Raw genomic sequence first — 19,260 nt, forward strand, 5'->3', positions numbered from 1 at the left:
GTCTCAGTGTGCCACCCCATCGCTGAAATGACATGAATTTAAGTAGGAAAACGTTTTAAACATTAGATTTATAGAGTTCTCAGTATTTGAGTGGCCCTATCAAGACACATTTCTACAATGCATAAGATCAGAACGTGGACCTTAATAAGTAAGAATAACTAGGTTGGGATGGTTTTCTTTGCAGTTAGAGTCAGGCTCGGCTGGGAACCCAAAGCACCCAGTCTCTGTACCCATCAGCACTGTGGCGTCCTGACTGGAGTTGTATCTTAACAGGGAAACGCTTCCCGGCATCAGGCTTGTATCCATCTGGACCACAGACACAAATCGAAACTAAGAATCCCAGGGTTAACCTGCTGGTGAGCAAATGGCAGCAGGTCTGGCTCCTGGCTCTGGAGAGGAGGAGGAAGCTCAACGACGCCTTGGACAGGCTGGAGGAGGTCTGGAAACTCATGCATTCATCTGCATGGGGTCTCTGTATCTTCCTTTTCCGTGATGGGCTGCACAAAAGCACACGTTTCTCTTACATAAACAAAATCTTAGGATCCAAGTGCTCTTCTTCTGAAACAAACACTAGGATTGTCTATGTTTCTGTGGCTGGGTGGTAGGGAGACAGAGGCAGGCAGATCTCTGTGAGTTCGAGGCTAGCCTGGTCTACAAAGTGAGTTCCAAGACAGCCAGGGCTACACAGAAACCCTGTCTTGAAAGAAAGAAAGAAACTTTTCTGTGGGAATTAGATCCAAGAAACAAAAAACTAGAAGACTTGAGTTTTAACAACTGAATGCTGATCTGTAAGAAGGACTTTTATGGCCGGGCGTGGTGGCACACACCTTTAATCCCAGCACTCGGGAGGCAGAGGCAGGCGGATCTCTGTGAGTTCGAGACCAGCCTGGTCTACAAGAGCTAGTTCCAGGACAGGCTCCAAAGCTACAGAGAAACCCTGTCTCGAAAAACCAAAAAAAAAAAAAAAAAAAAAAAAAAAGAAGGACTTTTATGTTGTGAAAGGACGGGAGGATGGGTTGGGTACATGCTAAGGCCTGCACCTTCACTGGCACTCCGGGGACACACTTTTGTGACTAGTGGCATGAGCAGTTTTCAGTGTAGAGATTTTACTTGCAAAGAAAAATCAGTGACATGCTGAAATAAACATAGTAAAAAGCCATTTGTAAGATCATGACTTTCTTTGAAGTGGGAGAAATATGTGTTACCTGGAAATCGTCATCAGTGGCTTTAGTCAGCTACTAGAAAAGAGAATTTGGTGCTCAGACCTGTGCACACATAGTCAGCACTGAGTGGGTCATTATAAAAAAAGAAAAAATGACATTGGGAGGGGCGTGTGAGGTGCGTGAGAGTTGAAGGGGGACAATGTGGAGTGGATCCTACGGTATTTCATTGTGTGCATGTATAAAATTATCAAGAATAAAGACAAAAATTTTAAGATAGTTTGAGCACGGCACTAACTCAACCAAAACGTTTGCCCTTTTTAGCTGAGGGAATTTGCTAACTTCGATTTTGATATCTGGCGTAAAAAATACATGCGGTGGATGAATCATAAGAAATCACGAGTGATGGACTTCTTCAGGAGAATCGACAAGGACCAGGATGGAAAGATCACTCGGCAGGAATTTATTGATGGAATTCTTTCCTCAAGTAAGTCCCAAGGCAGATGACTGTCACTAGAAGACTTTGTGCAGGAAGTAAGCGCACTTTAAGGTTATGGACCCAATAAACTTGCGTTGCTGGTAAAGTGTTGCCTTTTAAATTGGCTAGGAAGTCACCAGCTTGGAAAAAATGTGTAATATTTTTGTCACGTGAGTCAGTCACTCTGCTGCTTTGTATGGCCACTCTCCTCAAGCTGCGTTATTATAAATAAATTAGTAATATTTGATTCTAAAAGTTTCTTGTGTATGTTACTTAGCATACAGAAGCAAACCAATAAATACTGAATTCTTTATAATTTAGCTCATAATTCCAATATTCACATTAGTTGAAATGAGTGCCCTGAGCTAGTTTGTCTGGCAACACTACCAAAGCAGCCAGGGCTGCTGACCACTGTGTGTCCCTCCAGCCCCTCATCCTTCTTCAAGATAAATTTGTATTATATATTGTTGATTTATTATACTGCAAATAGGGCGGCTTTTTTTTTTTTGAGTTATTCAATCGCCCTGACCAGCCACATTAAGAATAAAAATAGGCAGTCAGCTATGTCGTGAGGCGTAGTTAACGAACTACCTAACCAGCGTTGTTGGGCGCACTTCAGAGTTCCCGACCAGTCGCCTGGAGATGAGCGCTGTGGCAGATATCTTTGACCGAGATGGCGACGGGTACATCGACTACTATGAATTTGTGGCAGCTCTGCACCCAAACAAAGATGCCTACAAGCCCATCACAGATGCCGACAAAATTGAAGATGAGGTACGCGTCACCTGTCCTCTGTCACCGCTGTGCTCGTGTGTTCCACGGGCATTGGCGCTGCCCTTGTAACCAGCTCATCAGTTCTCAGGGTCCCGCTCTGACATACCAAGGTTAAAGTGAATATTTCGCCTTCGTTTTTGACAGGTCACAAGGCAAGTAGCTAAATGTAAATGTGCGAAGCGGTTCCAGGTTGAACAGATCGGTGACAACAAATACAGGGTAAGTGTCCAGGGCCCCCCCACGGGCCCCCCCACCCCACCCCCAGTGTAGCCCCTGCAGGACCCGAAGCTGAAGGAGGCAGCCGGCAGACCCACATCGCAAATTATATAGCATGTCTGTTACAGAGATAGCTTGCATTTGAACAGCAGGCCGTATTTTTAACCTCTGTAATGTGCACATAACCCTTCATCTTCTTTTACATTTGTCTATTTAGTGTGTGTGCACGCGCGCGCATGCCACAGCATGCACAGAAGTCAGAGGACATCTGTGGGAGTCAGATCTGCTCAGCTGTCTGTGTCCTAGGGATTGGACTTGGGTCCTCAGGCTGGATGGCAGTGCCATTACCATCCCATTCCTCTTACCCCTCCCCCACCCACACACATCGCTTCAGGAGAAAGTTACTAAACATAAGATACTCAAACCAGATATTAAAGCTGTCCCGTATTACTTCTTATTCCGTTAGGATTAGAGCAAAGCTTCAGGCTTCTAAACAACAGTTATTCCAAACCAAGGTCACAAAATTAGCATTTTATTTCTTTTTGTCTAGAAATTAAAAATACAGACCCATTTTTATAAATATGAAAAAGATGCAGCATTTTTTCAATTTATGTAGTATTTTTTGCTTTTATTCAAAATCTAAGTGAATTTGGTTCACATTCAAAACAGAACAGTGTGATTTTATCTGTCTTTGTTTTTTGTCCTTTTCTCGTCTTTGAAGCATCTTTTAGTAAGCAGCTAGGAGGAAAACGTGCTGAGCTTCCTTAACACAGCGTGTTATCTACAAACCCAGTGCTCTTTCATTTAAAAAAGATGTTCCTCTACCTACCGACCCTTTTAACTTCAATTTGAAATCCTAAGATTTTTTTTCCAGTAAATTTGTAAGAACAGAAATGGTTTGGTTTGAAATCAGAACAAATGGGTTCCTGCACATCTCTAAACTAGATACTGTATCTACAAGTCCAGGGCGTGTGCCTGTGTGTACTGAGTGTGAGGGTGGGTGTGAGAGAGAGAGAGACGGTGTGTGTGTGTGACACAGAGAGAGAGAGACTGTGTGTGTGTGTGTGTGTGAGAGAGAGAGAGAGAGAGAGAGAGAGAGACTGTACATGTATGTGTGTGAGAGAAAAAGACTGCGTGTGTGTGTGAAAGACTGTGTGCGTGTGTCTGTGTGAGAGAGAGACTGTGTGTGTGAGAGAAAGAGAGAGAGACTGTGTGTATGTGACAGAGAGAGAGAGACTGTGTGTGAGAGAGACTCTGTGTGAGAGAGAGAGAGACTCTATGTGTGTGAGAGAGACTGTGTGTGCGTGTATGTGTGTGACTGTATGTGTGCATGTGTGTGTGTGTGAGAGAGAGATTCTGTATGTGTGTGAGAGAGAGAGAGACTGTGTGAGAGACTGTGTGTGTGCGTGTGTGTGTGAGAGAGAGAGACTGTGTGTGTGTGAGAGAGAGAGAGAGAGACTGTGTGTGAGAGAGACTGTGTGTGTGTGAGAGAAAGAGACTGTGTGTGTGCGTGTATGTGTGTGAGAAAGACTTGTGTGTGCGTGTGTGTGTGAGAGAGAGAGACTGTGTGTGTGTGTATGTGTGTGTGTGAGAGAGAGAGAGAGACTGTGTGTGTGAGAGAGAGACTGTGTGTGTGTGTATGTGTGTGTGTGTGTGTGTGTGAGAGAGAGAGAGAGAGAGAGAGACTGTGTGAGAGAGACTGTGTGTGTGTGAAAGAGACTGTGTGTGTGCGTGTATGTGTGTGAGAAAGACTTGTGTGTGCATGTGTGTGTGAGAGAGAGAGACTGTGCGTGTGTGTGTGTGAGAGAGAGAGAGAGAGAGACTCTGTGTGAGAGAGAGAGAGAAAGAGAGTTTTCAAGCCATATAGGAAGTTTCCTGTTTAACTAATTTTGTCTTTCTCCCATTTTTCATTTTTTTTATCAGTTCTTCCTGGGAAATCAGGTATAAACCAGTGGAATCTCAAGTTCCCAATGATTTTTTTTTTAATCTTTAACTCATAGCCATTCAAGCTTGCCATGGCCAGTCCTTCCATGCTGTCTTGCTAGCTACTACAGTGTTGGTTGGTGTGCTGTTCCTGTCAGCGCTATCAGAGTCCTTGACCCAGGACCCTTGACTGCTTTGTGTCCAAGGAGGAGATTACTTTTAAGTGAACCAGATAATGAACCGTAGCTGATTAGCTGGCTCCAGTGATGTAAACACAGCGTTCAAGTCCCATTGTTGCTGACACTGCTAACAAATTATTCTGCAGGTGGTCACTGGAACACAAACTTGAATCTCCATACATTGCTGTGTCTGGGTGTTCAGGACATATGGCATACAGTAGCACCGAGCAGTGACCATGGCAAGAAGTACCAAGTGGTCTTTATGGGGCCTCACCACAAGTGATACGTGAGCTCCCAGTAGCTAACTTGTTCTGAGTTACTGCTTTGCGGTGCGTGCCAGGTCATGTTTGGTGCTGTCGTAGCCAAATGTTTCCATTGACGTCTAAGTCAACATGAACTGCTTAGTGGTGCAGTGGCATGATTGGGAATTTGCAGGAGAAATTGCATTTTAATGGACGCATGATCATGATGTTTGTGACTGCACTCTTCAGTCAGGAGCATACTGTGTTAAGTAGTGATCACTGCTCCATTGTAAGTCACATGACATATTTCCCCCATTTTATAAATAAGAGTCTTTTCTCATACATTGTATCCTGATTACAGTTTCCCCTCCCTCTTATCTTCCCAGTTCCTCTCCACCTCCACCCCCCTCCAGATCCATTCCCCCTCTGTCTGTTATCTCTGAGAGATAACGGCAAAATATGTATGACACAGCATGAAGCAAAACCTCTCATAATGAAGTTGGACACTGCAAACCAACAGAAAGAAAAGAGCCCCGAGAACAGGCACAGGAATCAGAGACCCACTCATTCAAATACCCAGGAGTCCCATAAAAATACTAAACTGTAAACTGTATTATACATTCAGAGGACCTGGCTCAGACCCATGTTGGCCCTGTTGCTTGCTGCTACAGTCTCTGGCCACACTGTGTCTTGAAAGTTGCAAATTATCTCTTACTTTCAATTTGCTCCACCAGAGATTTAGAATTAAACAACATCATTACTTTGAATAGAATTTTCCCAAGAAATATTTTAATTAACATATACTAGTTATATGTGTGTACACATACATATATATATATGTGTGTGTGTGTGTGTATATATGGGATAGAGTGTGATAATTTAATACTTAATGTATAATATGTAAGGATAAAATCAGGGTAACATACCTATTTGTTATAACAGATAAAATGTTACTTTTTCATGCTTGATATTTTCTGAGTCAATAAGTAAGGTAATATCTTTTATTTTCAGAGAAAAGAAAAGATTCTTACCTTCAAAGATTTTATGTGCTGAAAATTCAAAGAGCAGTATGAGTCTGTTTTTCTTGTCTCATGGTTTGGCCTTGAGAAAATTAGAGGAATTCTAAACATACTGTTAATTGGCTGGAGAATACCAAAAGTATTTATGGTAAAGTAAAATCTGAAATTACCATATTTAATAGAACCAACATACCATTTTAGGAAGCATTTTTAGTTGTTTCCTTAAGTCTGATTTTGAACCTGGTCTTGAACAAGCTTCACCTGAGCCCATTATCTGGTTCCTTAAAAGTAATTTTCTTCACCCCTCTTTTCCCTTTGCTTACCAATTGCGGCACCAATTTTTGTCTCTAACAACACAAAGACAAGTTTTAATTTTTAAATTCACATTTCAGAGGCAGTTCACCCATAGGGATATTTAAGTTTCAGTGTTTTAAAATCGAACTTAGGAAGAGCTAACTAGAGGTGTGGTGGGAAACACTGAGTTCCGGCTGGTGTGCTTATGTGACCATCTAAGTGCACGTGCCTGAATGGAGTCTGCTGGCTCTCTGTTAGGGCTCACACCCCAAAATCCAGCATTAAAGACCATAGAAAAGTAGCAGGGGTTTCTACTTAGCGTAGTACGTGCAGGGAACCATCATGGGCAGCTCTGCTAGGAAGCTGTTGGCCCCTGATGAACTTGTTTTCTGTCGCTTACTAAGCTGATGAGCTGGAAATTCAGGATGGTAGTTTTCAGAGTCGGACGTGAGCCTCTAAGAAATGGTTTCCAGATCCAAACTCATCAGACTTTCAAAATACGTAAGCCCGTGACCAGAACTACCTGCAATCTCGCATTTGTTCAAAACTTGGAGAGTCTGTGTGCTCCCAAGTGATTGGCGCTTCACTGAAGGAAGCACCAATGGTACCGACAGCTTTGAGTAAAACCCTCTTAGACTTGTCATTAGTAATTTGTCAGTACCCGTTTTAAGACTGCGGTAATATATAAAGTGGCATGTTAACCCAACCACTGGCTAATTGATTTACCAGACCATTAGAGATCCAGAAATTTTAGTATGAAACTTTTATTAGACACAAGCATTTATTGCTTTATCCCCAAGTCAGATCTTCCCTAGGGAAAATGAAGGACCTTAAGACTTTTCCCACAGATATCAAAGGAAAGTAGTTTTAAATTCAAAGGCAGTGTTTCCAAATCAGTTCTGTGAAGTCCTTACACTTCCTTTTGTGTAAGTCCTGGGCAAGTGGACTTGTGCTTCTGTTCGTGGCTGCGCTTAATGTCTAGAGACATTCTCAGTTCCTGCCTTGTGAGTGCTGTTTCTATTACAAGGAAGAAACATGATTTGTAACTTTAGAATGAAGCTTCAACATTATACTTGATTAACCTTTGTGATCTTTTTTCCCCCAACTGTTTCCTTTGAGCTAAACCGGCATGCAGCAGTCTAATGTAGATCATTACAAACCCCTTTTGAGATTTCACTAATTAATCACTGTGAACTGAGCAAGCAATTGAGTTGGTTGCTTACGCCACTGCAAGCTGCACGCCGTCCTCTTGCTTGTCGTCGGTACTGACAATTAGAGGTCCTCTCTCTCTTCGCTGCCTAGTTTGGAGACTCGCAGCAGCTGCGGCTGGTTCGGATCCTGCGGAGTACGGTGATGGTTCGTGTTGGAGGTGGATGGATGGCTCTGGATGAGTTCTTAGTGAAAAACGATCCATGCAGGGGTAAGGAGACGAACGGGGCGTCAGCACCGTGAAAACATAGCAGTGCCCGGTGTTCCTCATTGACAGCAAACTGGGCCCAGCTTGAGTCCCATGGCCATTGTTTCAGACTGGTCTATAAAATACATCCTTTCTTCTTTTTTTTTTTCAACTAATGGGATGAATTTGATACAGGTAGGTAGGAAATACAGTCTAGATTTTCTGTGTAAGACCTCCTGTCTGTAGTTCTCAAAATGAACACTTCCACTCACCAGGACAGATTTCTGTCTGTCGCTGAAAGAAAATCCACATGGTAACGTCTGAAAATGACAGAGAGTAAAAGTCAAAAAGTCAAGTTTTTTTTTTTTTAATGAGGGGAGAGGTGGGAAAAGCAATACATAAAAACAACAGCAAACCCTCATTGAAGTTGAATAACTAAATACTGTATTGTAGCTTTCACCGGCTCTGAGCCCAGGAGTTTTAACTTAGGTTCTAATATTCCTAGTTCTCTTTGTGAAGAGTGTACTGTTGTTTTTAATTATACGTGTGTGCATGTGTGTGCAGTGTGTGTATGTATGTGCCAGTGTCCACAGATCCTCCAGAGCTGGCGTTACTGATACCGAACAAGGGCCCTTTGCGAGAGCAATAAATGCTCTTAACCACTGAGCCCTCTCACCAGCCCTGATATTCCTATTTTCATGTCCTACAGTTACTCAATTCTTAATTCATCATATGGATATTTGGTTACATTTTGTAATTAGGTGCTATCTATTTAGTAAGGATTTGTTAATTTTAAACAAGAAAACATTAAGGTTGATGATTTGTCTTAATCTGTGAACTTATTATAGTCCTTTAACAATGTCTGTTCCAGCTTTGCCCGTTAGGCTCCCAAGTGGAAGGCCAAGCAGGAACCCTTCCTTTCAATGCTGGCACCTGGATACAGATGTATCCGAGTCAGCAGGCGTGTCTGTCAGGTCCAGAGTGAACTGTTACACAGCCACATAGTAGCCCTGCTCTTTGATGGCTAAAGATGCAGCTTACAGAGGAGTAGAGCTCTCCTGTCCCATCAGTCCTGCTTGCTTACACTGGGGATGTGTTCAGAGAAACGTGTCAGTCTGGCGTTTTCATTACAGTGCAGACATGAAGTGTACTTAATACCAACCTAAACAGTTTAGTGTCCTGCACACCAAGGGTGTGTGGGGGTTGGGGGGCAGCAGTATTATTACCTGTTGCTCCAAAGGCCATGGTGAATAAAGCAAGGTGAGATTGAATCAAGCACAAGATAAAATTATGCAACCAAGAAATGCAGTCATCATAAGCTGCATAGGTGGCTGGTGGTCTGAAATGGCATGCTCTAATAGCAAATACAGTGTGGTAACTACATAAACGAGGAGCCGTCATTGTTAGCACCATTGGAGCCCTGTGTCCTCTCTGGAGCTGTGTTGCAGTGTTGCAGTAGGCTTGGTCATACCAGCGTCACTACAAACACGGCAGTGGTGTTACCGCACCACACCCACAAGATGACTGCAACATCAGACAGGTGATAGGAGTTTCTCAGCTCCATTAAAGTCCGTTGCTAAGCAAAACGTCAGTTTGTGGTGCGTGACTGCACTCTGAAAAGAGCACGGGCCAAGGTAAATACAGCCAGGACTAGGAAATGGCAGGGCAAATGTGTCCTGTCCTGCGGGATCACGGAGGACAAGCTAGCACGACTGGCCGAGCTTTGCAGCTGCTTCTCCTGGTGGAGGCCGACCTCGTAGGGCTTCTTCTCCTGATGCGACTCGTGTCCCGAGTGTGTGCTGAAGGCTGCATCTGTGCACTCTGCATACCCAACTGCTGTACTGTGTTTCCTCTGCTAACAGTATTCTCTAATGTGACTGGTATCCTGTGTCATTTTTTCTAGTTCATCATCATGGGAGTAAAATGTTACGTTCGGAATCAAACTCTTCAATTACTACTACTCAGCCTACTATAGGTTGGCAACCCCTCTCTTTGGCTCTCCCCTCTCACTTTTCTCTTTCCTTCTTTTACATTCTTGCTTTCATGATTCGTTTTAACACAATATGCTTCATTCACGTGTATGGCTTAACTTCCATCCAGCGAGCTGGGGCTTCTAATCTGAAATTAGAAAATTCTGAAAACGCGACACACTCGTGGTTTGTCGCCAGTGTTACCCAAGTGATCAAGCACATGCTAACACGTTGCCCATCGGGTCCATGTGCATATGTGTTTGTATGAGTGCTCTATCACTGATTGCCTCGTGGATTCCTGGGTCTGGTGTTTGTTCTGCATGTTGGTGAAACGGTTCATTTTTTTTTTTAAGGCCTGAAATTAAAATACTAGCTGCCCTCACTTCAGTGAAAGTTCTGGAAGTTTTTAATGTTATCTTCATGACTAACAAGCCACCTCCGATTTTGTGTAATTGTTTAATCCCAGTTTTAAATACTGGCATTCTCCAGACCTCAGCAATACATGTAAAAAGACACAGCCCTGCCTTCCTGACTTGTCTATTTTGGTGTGGTGTAAGGGTGACCAAGCGTGTGGGCATCAGTAGCTGGTGGATTAACAGTGGCATGAGCTTTCCATTGTCATGCTGACTTTGTTTTACACTGGTTATCCTTGCTGGTGTCTAGTGTTAGAGTAAGCGCACCTTTGCCCATCTCCACGCTCCCTTGTATCCGAGAGGAATGCATTGTGAAGGAATGCATTTAACTTCTTGTTATGCTAAGTTGGAGTTGGCATGGCAAAAAGATGTCCTTGAAGTTTTCAGCGTGCTCTTTGGTGTCAGGTGCCCCCACCCCTGCAGAGACTGAATGCATTCTCTTCTTTTCTGTGCCTTCTGCTGCGTGTGTGAATCCAGCTAAAGGACGGACCAACATGGAGCTTCGTGAGAAGTTCATCCTAGCAGACGGTGCCAGTCAGGGCATGGCTGCCTTCCGGCCACGAGGCCGCAGATCACGGCCTTCATCCCGAGGGGCTTCGCCCAACAGATCCACTTCTGTGTCCAGTCACGCTGGCCAGGCGGCCTCCCCACAGGTGCCTGCTGCCGCCAGCACACCCAAGGTAGGACTCTGGGCTGTGGCCTCTCCTCTCCCTATGCACTCGCGGTCCCTAGCAAACTGTTGGGTGTTTGATCTCCCTGGAATTTGTAGGACCAGCCTCATCCATTTGGATCTCTTCCCACCTGTTTTTTGTTTTTCATATGCTCTGCCCAGTGACCCATGAAGCAGGTGTCTGTACTACAGGGTTACCTGTCTAGGGGCTTTGTCATCTTCCAGGTTGAATTTTCTGTTTAAAAGCTTCGTTTTTTGTTGTTGTGTTTTTATTTCGGGGTTTTTTGGTTTTCTGGGGGTTTTTTTGTTTTTTGTTTTTTGGTTTTTTGTTTTTTGGTTTTTGTTTTTTTGGTATGTATGATTGGCCATCCGCTCTCTCCGCCTTTGTTTTCATTGCCTGTGTAACGTGAGTCTCCCATGAATCTCTCTTCTCTGTGGGTTTGTTTTTCATCTGCCGTCCTTTACATTTGATTTGCCATTGTTCCACACAGATTCTCCACCCTTTAACACGCAATTACGGTAAACCATGGTTGACAAACAGCAAAATGTCAACTCCTTGTAAAGCAGCAGAGGGCTCAGACTTTCCCGTGTCGTCAGCAGAGGTATCGTAAGGCCCCAGATTCCGGTCCTAACAGCCTTCTCTAATTGACACTGTCACCTACTAACACTGCCACCGCTACCTTATTGTGTGTGCTTTTAACAGTACTTTTAACAGTCTGTAAAACAGTCCTCAGGGGACACGCGAGTAAGAGGCTGTCAGAAAAGACCATTCACACCATCAGGCTGGACACCGCCTGTGGTTCTTGTTCCCATTCATACTTAAGTCTCCGTGTATCATTTAGACGAATAAAACACAAAATGTATATTCAAGCCTATGAAAGTTTACTTTAATGTTGGCGAAATGCTTTTGCCCATAGATTTAATCTGAGCGAGAAGCTTAGCATGTTTCCTTGAATGAGAATGAGGAACAGTGTCGTGGGCGCATTTACAGGGGAATTACTTAAGGGATTTTAGTGAGTGTTCACCCTGGATGGGGCCTCTGACCATCTGTGGCATTCACTTCTGCTCGTTCGTGCTGACCTAGAATGACATAGCTCTCAGTTCCAGGCGCAGGCATCGGATGAGCGTGGGAATGTAGACAGCCAGCTGTCATGTTCAGAAGGTGTCTGTATTATATTTTAGGAGCGAATATTATGTGAGCATACTGTAACAATGACCTGGTGTACAGGGAGAAGCTATTTAGAATATTTAAGATAACATTTGCCAAGATTAACTCACAATATTAGATTGTCCACATTCAATTAAAAATCAACCATCTATTTTTGAAAGAAACTTCTGTGAATTGATCAATACAGACACTATTTCACATCCTTGAATAAAACCACATAATGGAGGAGTGGTCCCTAAACTTCCTTTCTTTGAAAGAAGGGGCCCTTTTTTTTGGGCTTAATGGTTAGATATAATTTGAAAGCCAAGGCCCTTGTATAAAAGAAATGTGGTACTTTTTTAAAGCTATTAGTGGTTTTCGTGACTGTTACTGAATCCTCACGTTAAAGGCAGAGGAAAGCTCCTTGCCTTCTGTCCTCAGTATCTGTCACTGCATAGCCAGAGACAAACACAAACTCCCTTCCAGCATTGTCTGTCCTCCTCATTCCCCTGGGTCCTGCACTCCCGACTGTTCCCTTCGGGTGGGAAATACTAATATCATAGCTTACATCTAGAAATGTCTGTTAGTTGTTATGAATCTATTATGTAAAAACTGAGAAACTTTTAAAGGATCTCAAATGATAGGTTTGAAATTTCTGTGTTCACATTTAAAAAAAAAATTGGCCGGTTGGTGGTGGCGCACACCTTTAATCCCAGCACTCTGGAGGCAGAGGCAGGAGGATCTCTGTGAATTTGAGGCCAGCCTAGTCTTCAAGAACTAGTTCCAGGACAGGCTCCAAAGCTACAGAAAAACCCTGTCTCAAAAAACCAAAAAACAAACAAAAAAAAAATAGCAAATGCCCCATTAAAGTAGGGGCCGGGGAAAGAAAGGACTAGATTGGTAAGTGCCCATTGTGCAAACATGAGCCCTGAGTTCAGATCCCCAGAACTCACCTAAAAGCGGGGTGCGTGGGGTAGAGCTAGGGAATTGGTGAGAAACCCTGTCTGAGAAGCGGAAAGCTGTAGAGGAAGGTGCCCAACATCTGCCTGTGGCCTCAGCACACTTGCACGCACGTGTGCATGCACACGCCCATAATAAAGCCTAGGTACATTGGTTGAACTGATGCAATGGTCTATTTAATCTTAAAGGATAACCTCACAAAACTAAAAAGGAAGAAAGAAAAAAGCAGTGTACCTCATGGAGCAGTGTGTGTGTGTGTGTGTGTGTGTGTGTGTGAGAGAGAGAGAGAGAGAGAGAGAGAGAGAGAGAGAGAGAGACCAGCAGTCACAGCGGTCAGAGTGTAGGGACGGCGCTCTTGTCACTCACAGGACTCTGGCTTCTGTAAGGCTACATGGTAACTCCAATCATCATCAGCGGTGGCTCCCTGGGAGCAGTTTAGATTCTTTCTAAATGAGGAATCTCACTAGATCCACATTGTCAGATCCTGGGTGGTGAGGTGATTGTGAAGTCTAACTCTGGCTAATATGTAAAAGCAGGTTGAAAGTATTTTCATGCATAAGTCATACATCAATAAGATGCTGGAGCCAGGTGGTGGTGGCACACACCTTTAATCCCAGAGGCAGAGGCAGGTGGATCTCTGTGAGTTCGAGGCCAGCCTGGTCTACAGAGCGAGTTCCAGGATAGCCAGGGCTACGCAGAGAAACCCTGTCTTGCAAAACAAAACAAACAGAAAGTGCTGTGCTGGAACTCGTGTGGGCGGTGCGTCCCAGCACTCAGAGTGGGAAGGAAAGGAGAGTCTGAGGTCAGCCTGGGCTACAGAAGGAGTCTGAGGTCAGCCTGGGCTACATGCCTGTTTTCAAAAGAATGTTACTCGCAGTTGGGTATGTGTAGAATGCACAGGAAGACAGAGGGTAGGAAGCAAATACTAACTCCAATAAGTGCAATATCAAATGATAAGATCAGTCTCAAAAGTTCTGCATATGCTTTATTAAGAATTTTAGACTCAATGTGGAGATTGTTTTCAAAATATAGTGATCTTTTTTTTAGCTATGCTTTCTCTGTGGCTCCTGGGCTGTGTGCCCCTTGACAAATATGAAACTCTTATACTCTAGAGATGGTATTTTTAGCTGCAGAGAAACTGCCCTGCATGTTGTAAGTGACTCCTCATAGTTTGAAGCAAGTATCCCGAAAGTATTGCCTGTAAGTTTTGTACGGTTGAGCCAGTACCGCAAAGAGTAAACAACAGTAAGGAAGTGATAGGCCAAGACGTGAACACATTCAGTGTGGAGTTAGACGATCACACTTCCTTTTTAAGCCTTTCTGAGCTGTCTTATCATCGGGTATCCTTTCCTGCTCTCATCGTCCCGTCCCTGTTTACGTCTGCCTCGTTTTCCTGAGAACGTGGATAGCAGAGGAACATTCCGGCACAGTTGCAGCTCTCTGTTCCCTTCCCTGCACAGCCACCATCCTGGGGACAGCTTCTAACACTGTAACACTGACAGTCTGAGATACTAACATCCCCACGGCTCAGTCTGCCTTGTTTTCCTCGCCATGGCTTTTGGGTTCTGTGGGGGACTTCAGCTTTGTGTTTCCTCTTCCGTCACAAAGCCATTTTCTTTAGGTTTCCTTTATGTCAGTCCTAATAAAACACTGGAGGAGGAAAGCAAGTGAGAGCCACACGCCTCGGTTAAACTGAAGCATGTCTACCTCCTCAGAGGACGTGCATATATGTCCAGCCATGAGTAAAGTATGTCAGTGGAATATTGGGAAACACGGGCAAAGTCTCACGTGGTCTCTGCACTGGTCACACACAGGGAACGCCAATCCAGGGAAGCAAGCTGCGACTCCCAGGGTATCTATCAGGAAAAGGCTTCCACTCCGGGGAGGACAGAGCCTTGATAACAGCAGCAGCTGCCAGAGTCCGAACACAGCTTGCGGGTGAGTGTGGCCATTTCTTTCTTGAACAGTGACCTCAGGCTTAAAGTTTCCTCTCTTCCTCTTTTGAAAGGGAATTTTTTGACAGTGCTGTATTCTTTTGACATGAAATGAAGCCCTAATCCTCCAACAAAGAGGGGGTAAATGACTCCTAGCGGGGTGATGAGGAGTCTCTTTGGAAAGCACCAAAGGACACTGGGGCGTAAACATAGCTCAGCACTGCACCCCTCGCTCTGGGAACCTCTTGCCACTCAGGGAGCACGTGGGCTGTGTCAGGTAACTGGGAAGGCCAGTTACTGGGTCTTCCATCAGGTATTCCATCAAAGACTGATGAATTTAGTGACACTCCAGCGCTACCAAGCTCTGAGCTCAACATCAGGACACTTCTCACATGATTTAATCATGTCCCCTCAGACGAGACTTATACCTGAGGGTCTGTGGGCACCTTAAACGAGCCAGGCTCAGCCTTCCAACAACACAAAGGGGTGTTCTTTGTGTCTGCCTGTAACGGACACGTATTAAGTTTTAAATGGGGTAAGTCCAACCTTACCTTTGGGGTGCCAGTCTAGATGTCGCTCTTCAGCGTTTGCTCAAGATGAGGCTGCCTGCCCTTGAGTGATAACGAGAAGCCTCAAGACTAGCATAGAGCGCTAGACAAGCATGTTGAGATTAAACATGACGCCTCTGTCTCCTCTCTCCTCAGAATCCAGGAAGACTCCAAGCCGCCCTGGAAGCAGAGCTGGAAGCAAAGCTGGCAGCAGGGCCAGCAGCCGCCGAGGCAGTGACGCATCAGACTTTGACATTTCAGAAATCCAGTCTGTGTGCTCAGATGTGGAGACTGTCCCACAGACACACAGACCTGTGCCCCGAGCAGGTTCTCGGCCGTCCACAGGCAAGCCGTCTAAGATCCCCACGCCCCAGAGGAAGTCACCTGCCAGCAGACTAGACAAATCTTCTAAGAGATAGTGCACCGGGCGCCAGCGAGCCCTCCCCTGAGCATTTATTATTTAAGTGAATGATGTAAAATATGATGTAGAGATTACTGTGAAATATTGCAGGAGGCGAGTTTTAAATTCTGCAGATGGCCTTATTTGTGTATTTGTCTTTATTTGATCTGTATCACTTTTTGGTAAGATTTTCTGGGGTAAAAGTCACATCATATGTGATGAGGAAGAAAGAATTTAACATGAACTGATAATGTTCCTGCACTGTCATGTGTAGACACACACACTAAAGGCAGTTACTGTACCGACAGGTAAGTCTCCATCCTCTCAGACAACCACAGCGCTACATAGCTGACATTAAGGGATACCTCATGACACTTCTTGTTTCTATGAAAATTCTGAACATCTGACAGACATAGCAGGGAAATCTTTCTTTTGAGATGCTTTAACTGTAAATCAGAAGGAAAGCAAAAGGAAAAACACTTCAACATACAGTTCTTCAAGCCGTAACCAACAGAGAATCCCAGGATATTGCTTCAAGCAGCTGTGGGTACCGTGGTGTGCAAGCACCTCCCAGCATCCTTGTTCCGTTGCTTTAGATGCAGCCAGACGTGCCCTGGGTTATCAGCCGTCTCTACTGTAAGAATGTGATGCAAAGTGCATTCGTATAAACGTGAGGTTTGCTTTGCTTGAGTGGACAGCAGCCCCTGTATCATTGAACTCATTTTGTAACAGCAATTTCGCTTGCAAAAAAGCTATGAAATAAAACATGTCCCTTAACTTCATTGCTATGGAATTAATTTTTTCCCCAGGGAAAATTGGTGTATTTTTTTATGAACAGTATCCATTTGGAGTGACCAAAAGATACTTTAAAAGTGGGTTTATTTTGATTTCTCATCTGGAATAATCATGTTCTGGTATTATATCTACTTATATTTAATAAATATGCATTTTAATTTATTATGTATACTCACATACTAGAGAAAGATATTAGTATGCATTTAATAAAACCTATTCACTTGAATATATGGAATACTTGGTTATTTAAAGTGAGCTTCTCTGTTTGTTTCCAAGGATACGCTGATAAGTGTGGCAGGGGGGCGTGTGGGAGGTATGAAAGGAGTTAGCGCTAGTGGGAGCCCCCGTCTGTAGGGATTTTAATGTGTTCTAGTTCCGCGCCCACTAGTGGTAATGATCATCAGGCTGCAGTGGTCCTGACCTCCTCGAGTCAAGGGAGACTTTGTTCTATGAGTCGCGAGGAAGCCTGGGAGGTCTGTAACAAGATGGCTGTTCTTAGTGTTAGTATTATGATAGTCTTCTACAGTCTGTGTGAGTTTTCTCTGTTTTATGTTTAATCAAATTACACAATTTCCATAAATAAGAAAATAGCACAAGCTGTAATTAGAAGAATGCAGGTGGCTCCTTTGGGCAGGGCAGATCACAACACCCTCTAACTGAGCACGGAGTTGAGAAAAGGGTAATGTTGGTGTTCGGGTACCATGGAGAAAGGCTTGGGGCTTTTTTTTCCCCTGCTTGCTATATCATTCTTGAGAATTGGTGCCTTGTCTGTGCAGTGGCTGTGCTCTCCTGTCAAGGCAAGGATAAGATAATTCTAACTGTGAGACAACGTGGTAGCTCTTGCGTTTGATTACATCACCTAAAAAGGAAGCTGAAATGGCTATTCCTTTAACGTTTGGCACAAATTCGGTTTTTATTTCAAAGACAAAGGAATGACTTTGTTTTCGTCTGTCTGGACACTGCTGCTGTTAAAGAGGTAAGGAGCCCTTGGGGCTGGAGAGGTAGCCCTGTGCTTAAGGGCACTGGTTGCTCTTGCGGAGGACCTGGGTTTGGTTCCCAGCACCTACATGGTGGCTCACAACCATCTGCAACTCTGCTTCTAGGGTATCCAGTGCCCTCTTGAGGCCTCGTTGGGCATCACACATGTGCATAGCATACATTCATTCAAGCAACCACTCATACACGTAAGATAACAAAAAAAAAGCTAGAGTCTCCCTTTTTGCTAGTAAAATAAGCTTTTTGAAGAAGGTAGGTGGTTTAAGGTAGTTCAGAGAAGCCGTAAGAATCCTACTTGGTCATCACTACCTTGGTGGAGACTTCAAACCGTTGGGCGTTTCCTTTCTCCACATTCTGCACTGCTCACAGAGCCCCCTGCCCACCGCCACACAGCCTTTTCTGTTCTTTGTTCTGCCCCTTTCATTTTCCCTTCTCAAAATGCAGAGCGTGTGCCCAGGGCTGTAGTGCAAGGGTGTGTGTACTCCCAGGCACTCCAGAGGTTAGATCGCTTGAGTTCAAGGTCAGACTGAGCTACTTAGGGAGGTCAAGTCTTAAAACCAGCAACAAAAACCGGTCATTGAGATGAATCTCAACCCTAAAAAGTTAGCTGGAGTATCAGAGAATCCAAATCCTGGGCAGATGTTTTTGTCTGAAAATAAAAAAGAAGAAAAAAAACTGAAAGCTACTAACTGTCGTGCACTGTTCCTTTCTTCTGAAATAATGGCTGGAAACTGTTGGACCTGGCCAAATGGCAACTGTGGGTTTCAAACTTGGCGAGTTTCTCCGGGCAGCCAGGGCTGACCTTTAAACAACAGAAGGGAGCGAAGAGGAAAAGGGGTCTGTTGTCTTGTTTCCCCAATTTCATATATATATATATATATATATATGTATGTATACATATATGTATATATATGTATGTATGTATGTGTATATATATACACACACGCACGCACATATATATAGTCCCACGTGCAGGACAGTTAACCTCCTTGTGACCGATGCTTTGAAGTGTGGTACTTGCTGTCAACCTGACGGGTTGCCACCTGGATCCCACAAAAGCAGCCGGTACTTTCATTTTATTTATCAGTACTTTAGGAAACAAGTGTCCTTCAGTCTAGCTGAAGATAACTATTGCTCCAGCCTGCTTAGAAGTAAACAGTCATGTTTAAAGTGTGTGTGTGTGTGTGTGTGTGTGTGTGTGTGTGTGTGTGTGTGAAATATGGTGTTGAAATTCTGGATGTGAGCTGCCAGACTGCAGGATAACTGCATCACAACTCCTGCCTGCTAATATTTGGAAGTTTGCTACCAATATGCTAAGTTAGCACGTGCCAAACATGTGCAAAGGAAATTCTTCCTATTCTCCCTCCTCTCTCTCCCCCTACTTCCTCCCCTGTCCTCTCTACCCTGTGACAGAGGGAGAAATAAGCAAATATATTCGCCCTGGGTAAACCAGCAAGGATGAACGAAAGAAGTTCCACCCAAATCGGACTTAGTGAACCCGTGAGTTTGTTGGGGTCACTTATAGGCACAAAGATGGATGACTCAAAAATAACTGTCACCAAAAAGCTCGCCCCAGCAGGCAGCGACTCAAAACTGTGTCCTTGGAGCTCCCTGCAGGACTTGCAGAGGGTTGGAAAGACCCTGCCTCCCAACCCCCTTGGTTCACGTGATAGATGATCACCCTAGGAATGGGTTTCACTGGCTCTTCAACAGAATTTTACATTTATGCCTTTATTTTCATTTATT

At 44.2% G+C, this 19,260-nt stretch overlaps 1 protein-coding gene across 2 annotated transcripts in view; it reads left to right on the forward strand.

Moving 5' to 3' along the window:
* Positions 1-16,744, forward strand: part of Dst (dystonin) — a 391,633-nt gene extending 374,889 nt beyond the window's left edge. Inside the window, exons 93-103 of one of the 2 annotated variants that reach the window (XM_038342010.2) lie at positions 274-437; positions 1,485-1,647; positions 2,258-2,412; positions 2,557-2,631; positions 4,552-4,569; positions 7,588-7,705; positions 9,585-9,656; positions 10,542-10,744; positions 11,226-11,336; positions 14,656-14,779; positions 15,480-16,744. In XM_038342010.2, coding sequence (XP_038197938.1) covers positions 274-437; positions 1,485-1,647; positions 2,258-2,412; positions 2,557-2,631; positions 4,552-4,569; positions 7,588-7,705; positions 9,585-9,656; positions 10,542-10,744; positions 11,226-11,336; positions 14,656-14,779; positions 15,480-15,742 — 1,466 coding nt within the window. In that variant the 3' untranslated portion in view covers positions 15,743-16,744. The remainder of the gene's footprint in view (positions 1-273; positions 438-1,484; positions 1,648-2,257; positions 2,413-2,556; positions 2,632-4,551; positions 4,570-7,587; positions 7,706-9,584; positions 9,657-10,541; positions 10,745-11,225; positions 11,337-14,655; positions 14,780-15,479) is intronic. The other variant, XM_038342008.2, reaches the window with a different exon arrangement.
* The last annotated feature ends 2,516 nt before the right edge of the window (positions 16,745-19,260 follow it).

This window comes from Arvicola amphibius, chromosome 9 (assembly GCF_903992535.2).
Source record: "Arvicola amphibius chromosome 9, mArvAmp1.2, whole genome shotgun sequence".
Taxonomy (NCBI): Eukaryota; Metazoa; Chordata; class Mammalia; order Rodentia; family Cricetidae; genus Arvicola; species Arvicola amphibius.